The 15,343-nt window shown below is 45.1% G+C and overlaps 1 protein-coding gene across 3 annotated transcripts in view; it reads left to right on the top strand.

Moving 5' to 3' along the window:
- The window catches only part of LOC109863763 (agrin-like), a 409,371-nt gene that overhangs the window by 149,657 nt on the left and 244,371 nt on the right, over positions 1–15,343 (top strand). For 2 of the 3 annotated variants that reach the window (XM_020444285.1, XM_020444284.1), the window contains exon 1: positions 2,279–2,980. The exons of the other annotated variant lie outside the window; for it this stretch is intronic. In XM_020444285.1, the coding sequence (XP_020299874.1) occupies positions 2,392–2,980 (589 nt within the window). In that variant the 5' untranslated portion in view covers positions 2,279–2,391. Of the gene's footprint in view, positions 1–2,278; positions 2,981–15,343 lie in introns of those variants that run through there. 3 annotated transcript variants of the gene reach the window in all.

Below are 15,343 nucleotides of genomic sequence, written 5' to 3'. Positions count from 1 at the left end.
TGGATTTAACAGCGGGACGCTGTTTCACCGGCCTATTCAATACATTAAAATCGGAATTCTATTAACCGTCAACTATGTGTGCGTGTGCGTGTGTGCGTGTGTGTATATTAAATTTGCGATCCGAAATAGTTTTCTAGAAAATGCAGCTCTCACACAGTATCGCAAAACACGAAAGCGATGGAGTTTTTATGACAAAAGTGGCCGTCGCGTAATTTTACATCGTGAGCGTATATCACACGCGCATGATATTGCGATAGAAAGTTCGAAAGTAATATACAGAGAGAGAGAGAGAGAGAGAGAGAGAGAGAGAGAGAGAGAGAGANGAGAGAGAGAGAGAGAGAGAGAGAGAGAGAGAGAGAGAGAGAGAGAGAGAGAGAGAGAGAGAGAGAGAGAGAATGCGCGTGTTATTTGAGAACATACAACATATAGTGTACGTATAGAGAGTCGCTTATGGTTATATAAAATTAAATACAAAATTAGATGTACGCGAGAAGAGTTGACGGAGAATAATTACAATGAAAATATTAGCATATGAACTATTTTGCATGAAGTCATTTGGAACACGTACTACGATAACAGTCGCGTGCTACCACATGTGTGTGTGTCACGCGTATTATATTATTTTAGCGTTATATAAATTGAATGCTCGATAATATGAAAAATACCGGAAATGTGACAATAACGTGACGTGGAGGAGAAAAAAATCGCATAAAAATTAGAAACAATTCAAATAAACCGATAAAAAAACCTTTTGCCTTCGAGGGAAGGAAATTTATCGAACCGCGATCAATCGAATATTTTATACGAAAAGAAATTGTTTGCCCAGACGTCTCGCCGTCGACGTTCCGTTGTTCATTGTGTTTAGGCAACTTCAATTTTCCGGGAACTCCGGCCGATGCATTCGACGGGCCGCATTATCATTGACTGCGATGCAGCCGCATTTCGGTCACGCACGATCGAGTATTATCGTCATCATTGGCTATAGCGGCCATTCGTGAGCTACCGAGCATGCGGAGGGTAATCGCAGTCTGGAGAAGCGCTTACAGAATATTGCTGCCCTGAATATCGTATCAAGAGAGAGAGAGAGAGAGAGAGAGAGAGATACACGTATCGATAACGAGTCGGAGATAAATACGCATGCGTGCTTCTAGAATCCGCTGGTGGAAAAGATTAGAAGATTCGGAAGCACCGACGCTAACCGACGTCGAATACTAATTGACATTTTCTCGTTTTTCTCACACCTTTCTTGCAACTTTAATAAGTCGAATGATTTAATACATCGATAAAGCGAAAAATAATCGCGGAATTTAATTATAATATACAATTTTGATACAAAAACTTACAAAACTTATCTTTTACCACGTCTTTAAAAATCTTCTACAATCTCTTCTAAAAATCTATCTACTAATCTATCTATTAATCTATTTACTAATCGCACTAACAATCATTTCCTTTTCTCTCTTTGCTTCCAGGTCTAGCTCGCCTGTACTAACACCCCGTCACTAACAACATGCATCCCTAATTACTCCCCCTCGCGCGATTAACTCCGATCGCCGCCAATTCGTCGTCAGCGAAATCGTACGTCCGCGGATCGTTCCGCGCGGCCACGTTCCGGAGCGATCATGCGAATCTCCGAAAATGCGCAGAACCAGCAGCAACGGCCTCAAGCTCGACCTGACGGAGAACACGCCAGGTAGCTCGTTGTCGCGGCTGCCGAATCTGGTCGAGCATGCGGAGACCTGCCAGGCGCTGTCCGCCGGCACCGGTGAGAATTTGAGCAGCAAGTTGCCTAACGTGGTCGAGGGCTCGATGGACTATGGTAGCGAGCGCAGGTCCTCCCGTTACCTGGAGTACCAAGAAGTCAAGTCGTATCAGGAGGCCCAGTCGTCGGCGGCGCCAGTCTACGATGGGGCCTACCACGATCAGTCGAGAGGATACCGGAACTACGAGCGAAAGGGAGGCGTCGGCTTCGACCGGGAGAACCTCGACAGATTCGACAACCGGATCTACCCGGAGGATAGTGGGCTGAGGTACGCCGAGCGTCGCGTGGATCAGCGAACCTATCAGGAATCGGACCTGGACGCGCCTTACGATCGGACCGACGCGCAGAAGCTCAGCCGAGCCTATCCCGAGCTGCAGGACTCTAGCAGGAGATACTCACGCGATCTCACCGACTACGAGTACGCGTCCCGATACGCCGAGGAAACGCTAAAGCTCGAACCCAAGAAGGATCACTATCATCACTCAGGCAAGATTTACGAGTCGACCGCCTCCAAGGCCTACGAGTCGGGCGTGAAGACTCACGATTCCACTTACGATCTCGGCAATTGCTCCACGCAGCAAGAGCCGCCAGTCAGACAGTATGAAAGCAAATATCACTCGGTCAGCAAGATGTACGGCACCTTGCCCAGGTACGAGAGCAGCAAATCTTATGAACCCACGTACGATTCCCGGCCCGCCTTCGAGCCCAAGTACGACGAGCAGTCGTACGAGAGCGCCGGCAAGAGCTACGAGTCCAAGTACGAGCTGACGAGCTCGAAGAGCTACGAGAGGTCCAAGTACGAGAGCACCTCGTCGTCCAGATATCAGGACAAGTCCTATGATCAGACGCTCAAGATCGGCGAACTGAGTTCGTCGTCCGCGGGCGCGTACGTCAGGAAGCATCAGGATCAGGAGGAGACCAACGCGGAGAAGATGAACGGATACAGGAAGAATAACTTTGAGGCTTACGGTGTCTATTCGGATCCCGAGGACGATCATGGTTTTCTGCCGGAGAAAAAGACGCCTCAGTACAATTACAAAGGGGTTGTGGTGAACGCCAGCGGCGAATCCGCGGTGGTCGATCAGAAACGGTCTAAGGACAGCAGGCAGACCGAAGTTATCAGAGGTCCTTGGTGCCGGCCGACCATACTGCTGCTCCTGCTGGTGCTTCTAGTCGTTATCTTCGTTCTCGTCGCCGGGATATTGTTGTATCTCAATTGTGAGTTTGCTTTCAGTGTTTATATATTACTTCATGTATAACGAAGTTTCTTTCGCAAGTTTTTGTTTTTACGTTTGATTTGAAAAACGAATGTTTTTTCGCGCACGAATGGTAACTTCTTCGTTCCGTTAATAAAGGCATGCCGTTTGTTCTTGTATACAAAATGTGTCCTAGATACCGAGCGCTCACCCTCGAGCACAGACTCTCGAGTAAATACGTACACGATTTATATTCTCTTCTCAAGGACGGGGGTCTTTCATTTGTCTCGCTGTTTTCTAAATTTCTCTTAAGCTCTTACATGCAGATATAAAAAAATTGAAGTTTACTCAAAAAAAAAAAAAAAAAAAAAAATTAACTTGTGTGTCGTACGGCGAATCTTTCTTTAAAATTTACAAAAGTAACGTCTGAAGTGAAGTCTTCCGCTTCTCTAAATACAAAAAAAAAAAAAAAAAAAATTATCTCAACCCTCAAGACATCCTGCAAGTTTTAATATTCCTTTCTTCTCGCGAATGGCTTATTTATCTCTCTCTCTCTCTCTCTCTCTTTCTTCCTCTCGACGCATTCGGTATATTGCGCTCGCTGCTGCACATTTTATTGTCGCGTTGCAGCGTTCGTGAGCCGACTCGGCGATCACAGTCACAGGGAGCGATTTACTTAATGAGCATCCGATACCAATTATTTACGGGGAGTCCGCGCGTTTGCAATAGTAATGGCCATATAGCGTAACAACACGGACGACGACGACGACGACGACTGCGACGATGTCGGCGACGACGACGACGACGGTGACACGTGCCGACGATACGTTAAGCCGAAACGGTTACTGTCTCCGCGGCAGTTTTATGTGTCGAATTTGACATGCCGGGCACGTAGAGACTTGCCACTAGCGAAACTGTTCGGTCGGAATTACAATGCGCGACCGGGTCGAACGGAGAAAGGCAAAAGAAACCGTAGGTAGGTTTAAGGAAAATAGGTGGAAAAAGAATGACGGACCGTCCGTCGCGGGGGGAGGCGAACCAATCCGTTTTCGTTTCATGCGCGATTGTGTTTGTCGAAAGGGTTGACCGGCGACAGAATGACGGAACGCGAAGTCGCGTTGCGCACTCGCTCGCCGGGCAAGAAGCCACGGCAATATTATATGGTACGAAATAGGAACAAGAGATGGGAATCTCTTTTTTTTTTTTTTTTGTTTTCCTCGCACGCACCGACATTAATAATACATTGACAATATTGCGCCAGAGAGGAAGGTTTCGATAATTAATTAGCAATTCCACGCGCAATAATATAGAAAAAAAAGAACTTGCGAGCAGCACTTGGTTCGCGTCGGACGAGGCTAATCGAATAACTTCTTCGATTCGCACGAAGAATCCCAAGCGCCAAAGTGAACTCGCTAATGGATTCCGTGGAAAAATTTCAGACGGAAAATGTGCGGAACGGGTGAGGGAGAAAGAAGGGGATATCAACATTTGGACGACGGACAGTTTTAGGTGCGGCAACATTCGCGAGCAAAAAAAAAAAAAAGAAAAAGAAGCACTCCGCGCACCGTGTGAAATATTGCGTTACACACCACGCGATGTGGAAAAAAACGTGTGTTGAAGTACTTTTCTGCTTACGCGGTTATAAACATGGTCAAGCCCTATATCAAAACCAGGATCTTTTCTCGCAGATAAGCTTGTTACCGGATAGCGCGGGATCATAACAGTTTACAACCTTCGCTATTGCAGTCACGCCGCTGTCTCTCCTAGTTTGCATGGATGTTTTATTTCCAATTATTTCAGTGGGTTGTAACCTCGGCAAAGTGAATACAGCGTTTTGTCTCGTTTTTGTTTTTTTGTTTTTTTGGTTTTATGTTAAAATCGCACACGCCATATACCGCACGCGTCATCAACGTTTCGCGAAATACAAAATGACGTGGAAAAAAAAAAAAAAAAAAAAAAAAAATGGCGAAAAACAATTACGCGATTTTCTGCAAATATTTGACGTTTGACTTTTTATGTTTCGGGAATACATTTCTCCTTTCCCTATAAAAAGATTTATTGTCCGTTTCCTTTACAGTTCACGGATCGCATGTTACACATATAAGAGAGAAGAGGAAGATACACTCCATCTCTCTCTCCTGTAACGACGTTCTAAAGGAACGCGTATCGTCCGATAAAAATTTATTCTTCCCTCTTACGTGCACGGTACATTTGCAGGAAGCGAAAAGAGAGACGAGGAAAATGAATGTATATAGGACAAAAGAAAAAGCAAGCGACTCTTTTTTTTTGTTTTATTTGTGTTTATTTATGCGAAATCAACTTGCGGTGGATATCTATCAAAAATGACGTCGGAATTATATATTTATTTTATTTTGTATTTTTATTCAACGAGAAATCTCTTTTACGAGTAATTCTACGAAGGGATTTTGCGAAAGAAGCTCAAACATCATATTGTACGTATTTCTCTCTCTCAAGATTCTCGCGCAAAAATCTACATCTCTCGCGAGTATCTCTCGGCGCGAAGGTGGATTACATTAACAATCTCCGTTCGCCCTTCTTTTGAACATTTTTCCGGATCTCCGCCTCTGTTTTTCACGACGTTTATGAGACAATGGCGGGGACGCTTAGGAGCTTCCGTCGCGCCCGCGAAGAATATAAACCGTCTCATTGCGCGATCGGGCGGACTCCAAGTCATCTGCGCGAGAAACGAGTTTCTCTCTCGCGGCGGATCTCTCGTGCACGCTCCGATCGTATTTACAGTCGCGCGGGAAAAGCGGTCCGCGCGCGATCGTATTTACAGTCGAGCGGAAAGGCAGAGTCCTCCCGTACATTATTACTCCGAGGCGAGTATAATAAAACTAAGATGCCGCGCCTCACGATCACGCCCGCATTTCTGTCTCTCTCTCTCTTTTCCTCTTTCGAGTATCGGGCGTATATACTATTCGATATAGGTGCTACACATTTTTGCGCGGTTTATGGAATGTTGCCGTTGTATTTTACGTTATGGACTTTATGCCCGCAACGTTTTTCACTTTTCCGCTTTATCCGCGGAACTCCATTAGCGAGGGGTCTAGAGATGAAAGCGATCTCTTTAGCGAAGAGAACTTTCGGCGAGAACTTTTAGCGGTCACCGTCAACTGCATTGTCTTGCGTGACTAATTAAATAAAAGCGTCACACTTGTAACAAACACACGTTCTCAGACAGTATGTAATATATTGTGTTAGAAAAGCGCGCGACAAAAAAATTGATATAAGCGCGGTTTGTTTAAAATCCGTTCGAAGAGCTGACAAGCGCCGGTCCGGGTTTCAGAGAGGAAAGAGAGAGAAAAAGAGAGAGAGAGAGAGAGAGAGAGAGAGAGAGAGAGCATGGCAAACTCTTTTTCGCAAATCATCGTGACTCGCCGCCGCGCAAGCCACTTTTTCCTGTCGATGTCTGCTTTTCCGGGCGACAGCGACGGGATCGACATTTCACCCGCAATGGCACGACAATAGCATCGGCCTCCGTGCTTCGGGGTCGAAGAGAATCCTCGAGTGCATGGTTGCATACAGGGTGTCCGTTTGTCGGATGTCACCGGCAGTGATCCTGCTTATAAAAATGTTCTTTGAACGATTTTTGAGGTTTGTCCGATAAACAAAAATTCACGAAACAACACGTTGCGCGACACATATAAGTTGCTTGAGGGAAGAGAGAGATCGTGGAATAATTAATGTCATTCGCGGGGAAACGTATTTGTTCATTTATTGAAAAATTTCAGAATTTTGAAAGTTGATCTGTTTATAAATTAAAATTGATTCGAAAATCAGAATTTTATCACTGCACATCTTCGAAATTTGTAACTTTTCATATTGAATGCGACATCAGTCCATCGACGCAATCTCGTCGTTCCTGCGGCACTGCCGGCGGCACGCGGTCGGAAATACACCCGCCAATTGCATCCGGCGGCGCCGAGACACCCTGTACAGGACCACCCAAGTCGCTCTCTCTTCTCCGTGTATTCCGCGCGGTTGCGTTCGGCGGCGGTCGCCGCACCGGGGCGTTCGAGCGATTCGGGTTTATTTTCGGGTCAAGTTTTCGCCCGGCCGCTTCGCAATCAGCCAGCGCATTGTCCCGCGGACAATACATTCACCGCGACGGAATCCCGGCGCGCGTAGGAATCCCGGTGCCATAACGTCCGAGGCGAGTGAGGAAGCGGTTTGTCGACCCTCGCGTTTTCGACGGAATTTTCGGAAATTCGATTTGGATGCCGACGTGGCGCGCGACGTTCGCAACACGCGGATCCAGCGTTTCGTCCGAGTTAATTGGCGAATTGCGAATTGATCTTTCTCCCGTGTATCTCTCGTCGAATCGTTCGCTCACTAAAAGACGTGGAATTAAAAACAATTTCGCATTTTGTCTTTTTTTCTTTCGCTAAACGAGTTCTCGTCTCTTGGAGATTTCTCGAGAGATCCGTACGTGACAGACGACGCGCTCCGTCGCGTCGTTCCGGAACACACTATATACGCGTCGTCACGAACATGCAGTGCGACGGCGGCTTTGGCGCAGGATCAGACTTTAGTATGTAAGGCACGTGTCCGCATCTGCCTTTATGAGAGCTTCCCGCGATTCCGCCATTTCGTCCTCATTCTGAAGCAAGCTTGCCGCTCGCGCGCGACGCCGATGCGGAAGGCGGGCTCCGGGGTTTCGGGATTAAGGGCGTCGCCGATCATATTAAGGCCGGAGATATCTCGCCCGCCGTTCTCCTTATCCGACGTCGTACGACCCCCATAAACCCCCCGGTCGGGTTTGTTCCACATAAATTACAGGAACTGCCGGCTTCTGGATATATATATAGATAGATATATATACCCGCCGCCGCGGGCGTGCGCTCGCGCACGCGGTGTGTATCTATGTTGATGCAAATGTCGCGAGGGTCGTCAACCCGTTCGCGAGCCCTTGCTCGGAGAATATGACGGATCCGATATTCCGTATAAAATATATATATATCGAACTCTCGTTGCCGAATCGAATCTCGGTTACGATTTTGACGATTTTGAATTAACGCCAGATTCGAGTGTGAAAAAAAAAAAAAAAACATGACAGTTATTTCATTTTTTTTCCTCTTCCACTTTCTTTCTCTTTTTCTCTCTGTGTGGTTGCGTGCAATCATCTTTTTCCAGAAAGGAACGGGAATACGCGTGTTTTTCACGCACGCGTGATTCGACGAATAAATTATAGGATCCCCACGAGCGGAGCAATATGCGTCTGAGACTCGAAATTAGAGAGAGTACGCTCTCCGCGTTTCTTATCGCGTGCGCTTCAAATCAGATTGTGCCACTCGCAACTCGACTCACTTCTCTCTCTCCCTCTCAACATTGTTAACCCGATATATACTTCTACGTCTGAACCAACGCGCGTATAAACCGCCCTTCATCCAATCCTTCTCGAGATAATCGCGTTACATGACGCATTCGCATGCAACTGCACGAACATAAAGATCTTCTTGTAAGATTCTCACTCGGCGACCGTTTCGATTTCACTACTCACGGAAAATAGATGAATCCGGTTTTCGCGAATCCGTCGACTTGCTCTTCACAATCGCGACAGACAACACAATTCAAATGTTTGAACACCCTCGCGGCACCCTCTTATTTGGCATTTCTTATTCGCGTCTCGTGAGAGAGTAAAAGAGATTCGACTCCGCTTGGGAGACGGAGAAGATAGAGGTAATTGGAAAAAAAAAAACAAGAGAAATTGAATCGTTGAGCAATAGCTAAATGGCGCGAATGCAGCGACGGAAGCATAGCGAGTCATCTTTCGCAACACGAACTTGAAAACAATTGTTACATTTATATACGTATGTAATATTAAAAGAGAAAGTACAGCGCACGATGATATTTGCCTAACAAAATTATTTTTTACACGATAAAAAACATCGTACGTAAAAAAAAAACTCGGTGATAAAAGTTTACGAAAATTGCAAATACGGTAGTTTACAAATTTCTTAGGACGTCGAAATTGTACAAGCGAAAAAAGCACGCGTGCGAGAAGCTGCGTAACGACGTTTTATTAAATAATAATTTTAAAAATATACATCGCGACGACGGGGATATTTTAAAAAGAATTATCTCAGTGTGCTTTCCCCAGTCACTACTGTACTACTACGCGCGTGCTTTGCCGCGCTCGCGGAATGACGCTTGTAAAATTGGCGAAATTGCGTTGCGGCTGCAAAATTTGTTAGGTTGCGCGCGATAACCGTTGGAAATTACGAGGCGAAACTTGCACCCTTTTAACTGATACAAACCAAATTCACCGGCGAGATAAATTCTCAGGCTGTAAAAGCGCTGTGAGCAACGGGAGTTTGTATGCCGGAGGATTTGGAGCGATTTACCATCCTGCAAAGAGCCGGCGCGTTTGTTTCATGCGATTTCACATTACATTATTACGCGAAAGAGAGAGAGAGAGAGAGAGAGAGAGAGAGAGAGAGAGAGAGAGAGAGACGGAGGATGTCGTCCACAAGAGAACCTAATGAAATAGAAAGTTCAGCATTACGCGGAACATCGTATTCATCACAGCGTAACATCTTGCTTCGTGCACTGCACTAAATTGGAGAAGCAGCACCGTGGGGCAGTAGAGTAGATTTTACGTAAATTATTTTATATAGATTCTCTGTTTTTGTACGAATAATATCTGCATGTAGAGAACGATCTAAATTCTTTTTCTCTCTCTCTCTCGTGGATTGGAAATTAATCGAATTATCGACTTATCTAATTTCGATGGCAAAATAGCAATTTAAATTTGACAAAAAAAGAAACTTCCATTTCAATATACTTTTACAAGCAAAATGCCGAATTAAGATACACAAGCCGGAATTCTAAACAATTCGTCGTCTTCGAGATATCGCGCGACGTCGTATCGAACAATCGCAGATTTCTCGCGAGAATTATCCATCCCTCCCGCCGGTTTCGCTGACGACGTTCCCGCGCATTCAAATCCGATGCCCGAAAACTTTCACGAAGGAAAAGAAACTAATCGAAGTATCAAGTTGATTTAAGCGCGGGAGCCGGTTGTACCGCTTTTCGAGGCGGAGAAGAGCTCCGCCCGTGGCAAGTTCGATCCTTCTTCTTCTTCTTCTTCTTCCCTTTCGTGGAACTCGCGTCCATCCTTTTGCGAGAGAGAGCTCGTCTCGAATTAACTCTCCGTCGGGATTGTCGAACGAGCAACTTCGCAAGTGCCCCCCGGAAACCGGGCACAATGGCGCGCTTCTGCATTTCCGGCGTTCGTTTCCTCGATCGTGAGGGAGAGAAAGTCGACCGCCCGCCCGCCCGCCGTTTCACCCGCCCTCCGTTCTTGCTCGCGGCGGTTCCGAGATTTCCGAGGACGAAGATGAACAGCGCGGCGAGAGCGCAGAGCGCGCTTGTGCGGATTGTAAGAGGTCGAGTCGCGCCAATCGCTCGCGATTGGGATTGTTCGCGAGTTACCGAGTCAAGATTAATGTTAACTTCTCCGTCGAGTTAATAAGTCCGCCACCTATAAATTCCACCGATTCCATTGTCTCTCTTTCTCTTATTCCGTCTTTCTCTCTCTCTTTTTCTCTTTCTCTCACTTCACCGCGTTTCGTTTCTACGTGTTTCTCCCGCTCTTCGTCTCTCTTTATCTGTCTTTTCTTCCGTCCATGTCTAGATCCTTTTCACCGGCGCTCCATTACGGACATTTACTCCCCCCCTCCCTCCCCCGTCCCATCAGCTTTTCACGCCGTCCTGAACCTTCCTCATGCTTCCTGAAACTCGAAAACTTTAGCGGTGAGAAAAAGCGCCGCGCGTATCAGCGCGGGCCTTCGGTAAGAAGCTCCTCCCGTTTTCTCTCTCTCTCTCTCTCTCTCTCTTTCTCGCGCGCGCGTCCTTGCCAGGCATCGTCGTTCCCTGCAGGAATCCGCGGCGCGCTTCTTGTCGCGATTACTTACGCCAAATAGTTTCCCTATTACGGTCCTTTCGCGTCGGCATTTACTCGAGCGTTGTGTTTTATTCGCGTTAAAAGGATCGGGAGAGACAGAGAGAAAGAGAAAGTGTCGCAAAACCGCTAATACGAATTGCTTCACTTTGCAACTCGAATCGATAACTCAAACCGTCTGTGTATATTGTGCATTTCGAAACAAAAAAAAAACAACATATCAATAACTGCGTGTAAAAAAATGAAACTTGAATAAATTTATCATTTAATTAACGCAAAGAGCGCGTCTTAGAAATCCTCTTTCCTCGCATAGAGAGCGTGTTACTGTGCAATATTCTTCTCGGGATCTATTGATTTACACCTTGCGCATAAATTAAAACAGAGCAACTCTGTCGCAAGACAAATGCGTGACAAAGACCGAGGAAATTTAATTTTAACCGAGACGAAAGAGAGGCGCCCGGTTTCCCAGGGCGGAAAACGCGCGCGCGACACGGTCAGCTTTTACAGGCTCCGACGAGCGCGGAAGCCGAGAGTCGCCAAGGACGCGACTCCTTCGGAAAGCCCTGTCGGGCGAGCTGACGTTTAATTTAATAAAACCGTCGTGGCTTTTTTTTTCACTGTTACCTTTTTCTCGCGCGCGCGCGCGATTTTAAGAGAGGGATAAGAACGCTTTTCTGCTCCATTTCTCTCGGTCGTCTCACTCTCTCTCTTTCTTCGCCGTGTAAAATTTCTTCGGAAAAAGTGCGCGAAACCAGCCCGGGCGCGGCCTTGTTAAGAACGTCAAACTTACGGTCGGGAGTTCGCCGGAACTTTGTAATTTTCAGAACGTGCGCGCGCGCGTTGATTGACATTTCGCTCTCGCGCGCGCTTGCGTTTTTGCGCCTTCTCGACTCATCGAACAATTCGAGAAGAGACGTTCGATATCCCTTCCGAAAAACGGTGCCGTCTCTCGTCGATCAAATCGGTGTAATAGATGCAGATTGTAAAGTTACAAGAAATGTTAATTACAGATAGAATATTTGGGTCCGGTGTGAATTAAACGCTTCACTGACGTGATTGAAGCGTTTTGTTAAAGTAGAATAATAAAAGTTGCGAATAAATTTTCCACAAAATGGTGTTGTCAATCTAGTTATCATCGCACTCGTTGTATATATGAATTATTATTAATGCCGCGCTCGTGCGGGATTATACTGTTGAATTCTTGATAAGACGAGAGGGATTACAAAATGAAAACAAAACGATATTTTCTCTGAAATATTCAATTCATTTATTCGTAATTAAACGTCCTCGAGGCTGGAAATTTGTATATTTAAATGATTCAACGTTACGATCTTCCGTTCATTTTTTAAACACACATTGTCACGTTCATGTAAAAATGCAATTATTTCTATACATCCGTCCAGAATTATTCTTACTTATTTGTTTTAGTTTACATACGCCAAACAATAATCATAAGTATTGATACTAATTAGTTCATTATTAATGTTAATATTGTCCTTTGCATTTATACTCTCGAATAAATTACATTTTTATTCTCCGTAACTTTAATTATTATAATTTCGCAACAGAAGAAAAAATCGAACCTGCGGCTTGGAGAATTTTTTTCTCGGTGTAACTGATGTATGATTATGCGACCATTAAGTTTCAGCTGCCTGCTACCTGTCTACAGCGGAGGTAGATCGATCGCTCGGTCGCGTGACATTAATTCATTATTGCAACAGAAATTCACGGCTGCTCGAATGAAGACGGTGCTATCGAATAACGTCGAAAGAAATTAATGTTGTAAACCGGACCGCGCGATATTTTTGCGTCGTAAATTATATTCTTACATTAATATTCCGCGCGCACGCGCGCGAGCAATAGTGAGAGAGGGTAAAAGAAAAAACGCTACGAAAATGTTTTCTACTTAACGCCCGGCTTCTTACCCGAGCTTGATATATCGTTGCTCGTTTTATCGGCGATTTTTCTCGTTGTGTAATTATCCGTTAACCCATTTCACGGTGCCTTAAGTCCCACTTTGTCGTCATCCGGCTTCCTTCCTTCCTCTCGTACGCGTCCGAATTTTTCGTTCGATAAACCTGAAAATTTACACTTGTCGATCAGTCGAATGTAAAACTTGTTGTCATGCGCTGAGAAATTTATTGGATTTTACACATGTCGATGAAAAAGTTTCGGAAAATAGAAGCGTCGACGTTTGTCGATCAACACACGAAGAAATTCGTGAAACGCGGAAAAACCGTCGAGTTGCGAAACTGTTTGCGCCAGTTTCCGGTACCGGTCGTTTTATAGGAAGTGACGAGTTTTGTGCAAGCATTTTCGCGTTTATTTCAAATATTCGGCTTTCGCTTTACGTGACGATATGTTTTTGCGAAATTAAAAATAAAAACAATCGGGTAATTTAAAGACTCAGTGACACTATTCTCTTTTGATAATTAAAACAGACATGTGTTACTGGTTGCGACGCACATTTCCGGTTGACACACACGCACTCTCTCTTTCTCTCTCTTTGGCATGGCGTTTCAATTATTAGCGACTAACGGCGTCATCGTCAATTGTCGTCATACCCGACAAGACTAATTGTTGACAGCTTAATGGAATTTCCGAGTAGAGGCCGCAATCACGCAGTCGAATTTGCGCCCTTCGCATCCCATTTTACGACAAGTCTTGCATTATTGCTGTATCGTCGTTCCGTGTTACGAGATTACATTCGGTCGAGGCGAGAAGTACAATTTTATACGAAAAGAAAGAATGAAGTTTATCGAAGCTTGTGATGGTACAATGTTAAAAGAGAGGAAGGAAGGAAGGAAGGGAGGGAGGAAGAGAGGAAAGAAACGTTAATTGCACGCACCTAACATTGAGTAGATCGGGTAAGAGATTCATTAGCTACTTTACATAAGACTGTAATATTATTTGATAAGGGGGTTTGTTGGAAACTTTTGGAGTGAGTGAGGGAAAGTTTCTTTCAAATGGAAAAGTTACTTGACAGAGAAAATAAGGCGCGAGAAGAGGAACGGAGGACTACGCACAGCAGTAACAATATTTATTTAATGGCAATTAAATTTACTTGTGTTTGCAGCGTTGTTAATTTTGCAATTTTTCGTTACTCTTAATTAGAAAGATCAAGTGACGGCTGTGTGTTTCTCGACAATTCGAAAGATATCGCGCAAATCTCGTCAACCGCGTTGTCACGTGTCGAACATTGTCGGCGTTTCCGCACGTATGTGTGTGTGTGTGTGTGTGTGTGTGTTTGCACTTTACTTCAGTTTGTTGCGCTTTATATTACTTAACGCACGTAACACACCGTTCAGCGTGTCCGTTTCGTAGATTTCCGGCAAAGACGAAGAATCGACACGTTCGGCGTAAGTATATCGCGCACGTGGGCGCAGTTACGTAAGACGTGAGGCAGTGGAGAAAAACTTTCTTCATTTTTCGCTTCTCCCGCGATCGCGCGAGGAAGTTCGCTCTGAAATATCGCGGGAATCAATCGCCGGGCGCGAGTGGCCGCGATCGCGGCGCTATTTTCCGCACCTTTTCCGGGAGCCGGAATGGAATGGGGTCGGTTTAGCCGAGTCGTCAAACGCGCCGGCAACGTTTATGCCCGTTGCAGTTACTTGAAATGACTTTTTTTTTTCTCGAGATCTCGTCTCGAGCGAGACGTTTCTCGTATTAATTTTTTTTTTCTTTAACGCCGCTCGCGCAAATTGCATCGCAAATGTGACCTAACAATCAATCCAAACTAAAAGAATTTTATTACAAAAGAGTAATTGCTTGTATATATGTAATTAAAAAAATGTTGTACAGATGTAACTTGCGCGTGAGCGTAATTAAAGCACATTTAAATAGCAAAAAAAAAAGACGCAATATATGTGCGAAACAAATATTTATTAAAAATATTTCATAAAAAATATATTGAGAAAAAGAGAGAGAGAGAGAGATCACTCGCGCGCTTGTATCTAAATACGTCACTTCTCGTTTAGAGAAATATCCTGGCATTTATATTGAAAATAACGTTTCATCTGTTTCACGAAGCACCGCGATAAGCAGACTCGCAATCCCCCTAATCCGCGCAACGACGAGCGCAAACAGTTCGATAGATTCGCAGAACGTATAAACACACGGGCAGATCCTCCTCTTCGGCAGTAGATGTTACCAAATCCGCTTCAGACTTCCTCGACGATCGATTTTCTATATAACGTGTAACGTGTCCGATGACTTTCGCGCTGCAATTGCAAAATCTTCTTTTCTCCTCTTCCGTAGAATGATTTTAAATTACATTGTCATTGCGCGCACGTTTACGCCGTGTGCTTGGAATATTTGCGCGCGAAATAATGCGAAGATCGTGACGTTTGTAACGCGCGAATTCGACGCGCGCGAGGGATATATTCTCTTTGCGTCGATGTATATTCACAAATATCGACAGTATCGAGTGATCCGTGACGACTGGATTCCGATCGGGCT

This window comes from Pseudomyrmex gracilis, unplaced genomic scaffold, assembly GCF_002006095.1.
Source record: "Pseudomyrmex gracilis isolate BER0280 unplaced genomic scaffold, ASM200609v1 scaffold_12, whole genome shotgun sequence".
Classification (NCBI taxonomy): Eukaryota; Metazoa; Arthropoda; class Insecta; order Hymenoptera; family Formicidae; genus Pseudomyrmex; species Pseudomyrmex gracilis.
The sequence above is the reverse complement of the archived record's forward strand: the minus strand, read 5'-3'. Positions and strand labels throughout refer to the sequence as shown.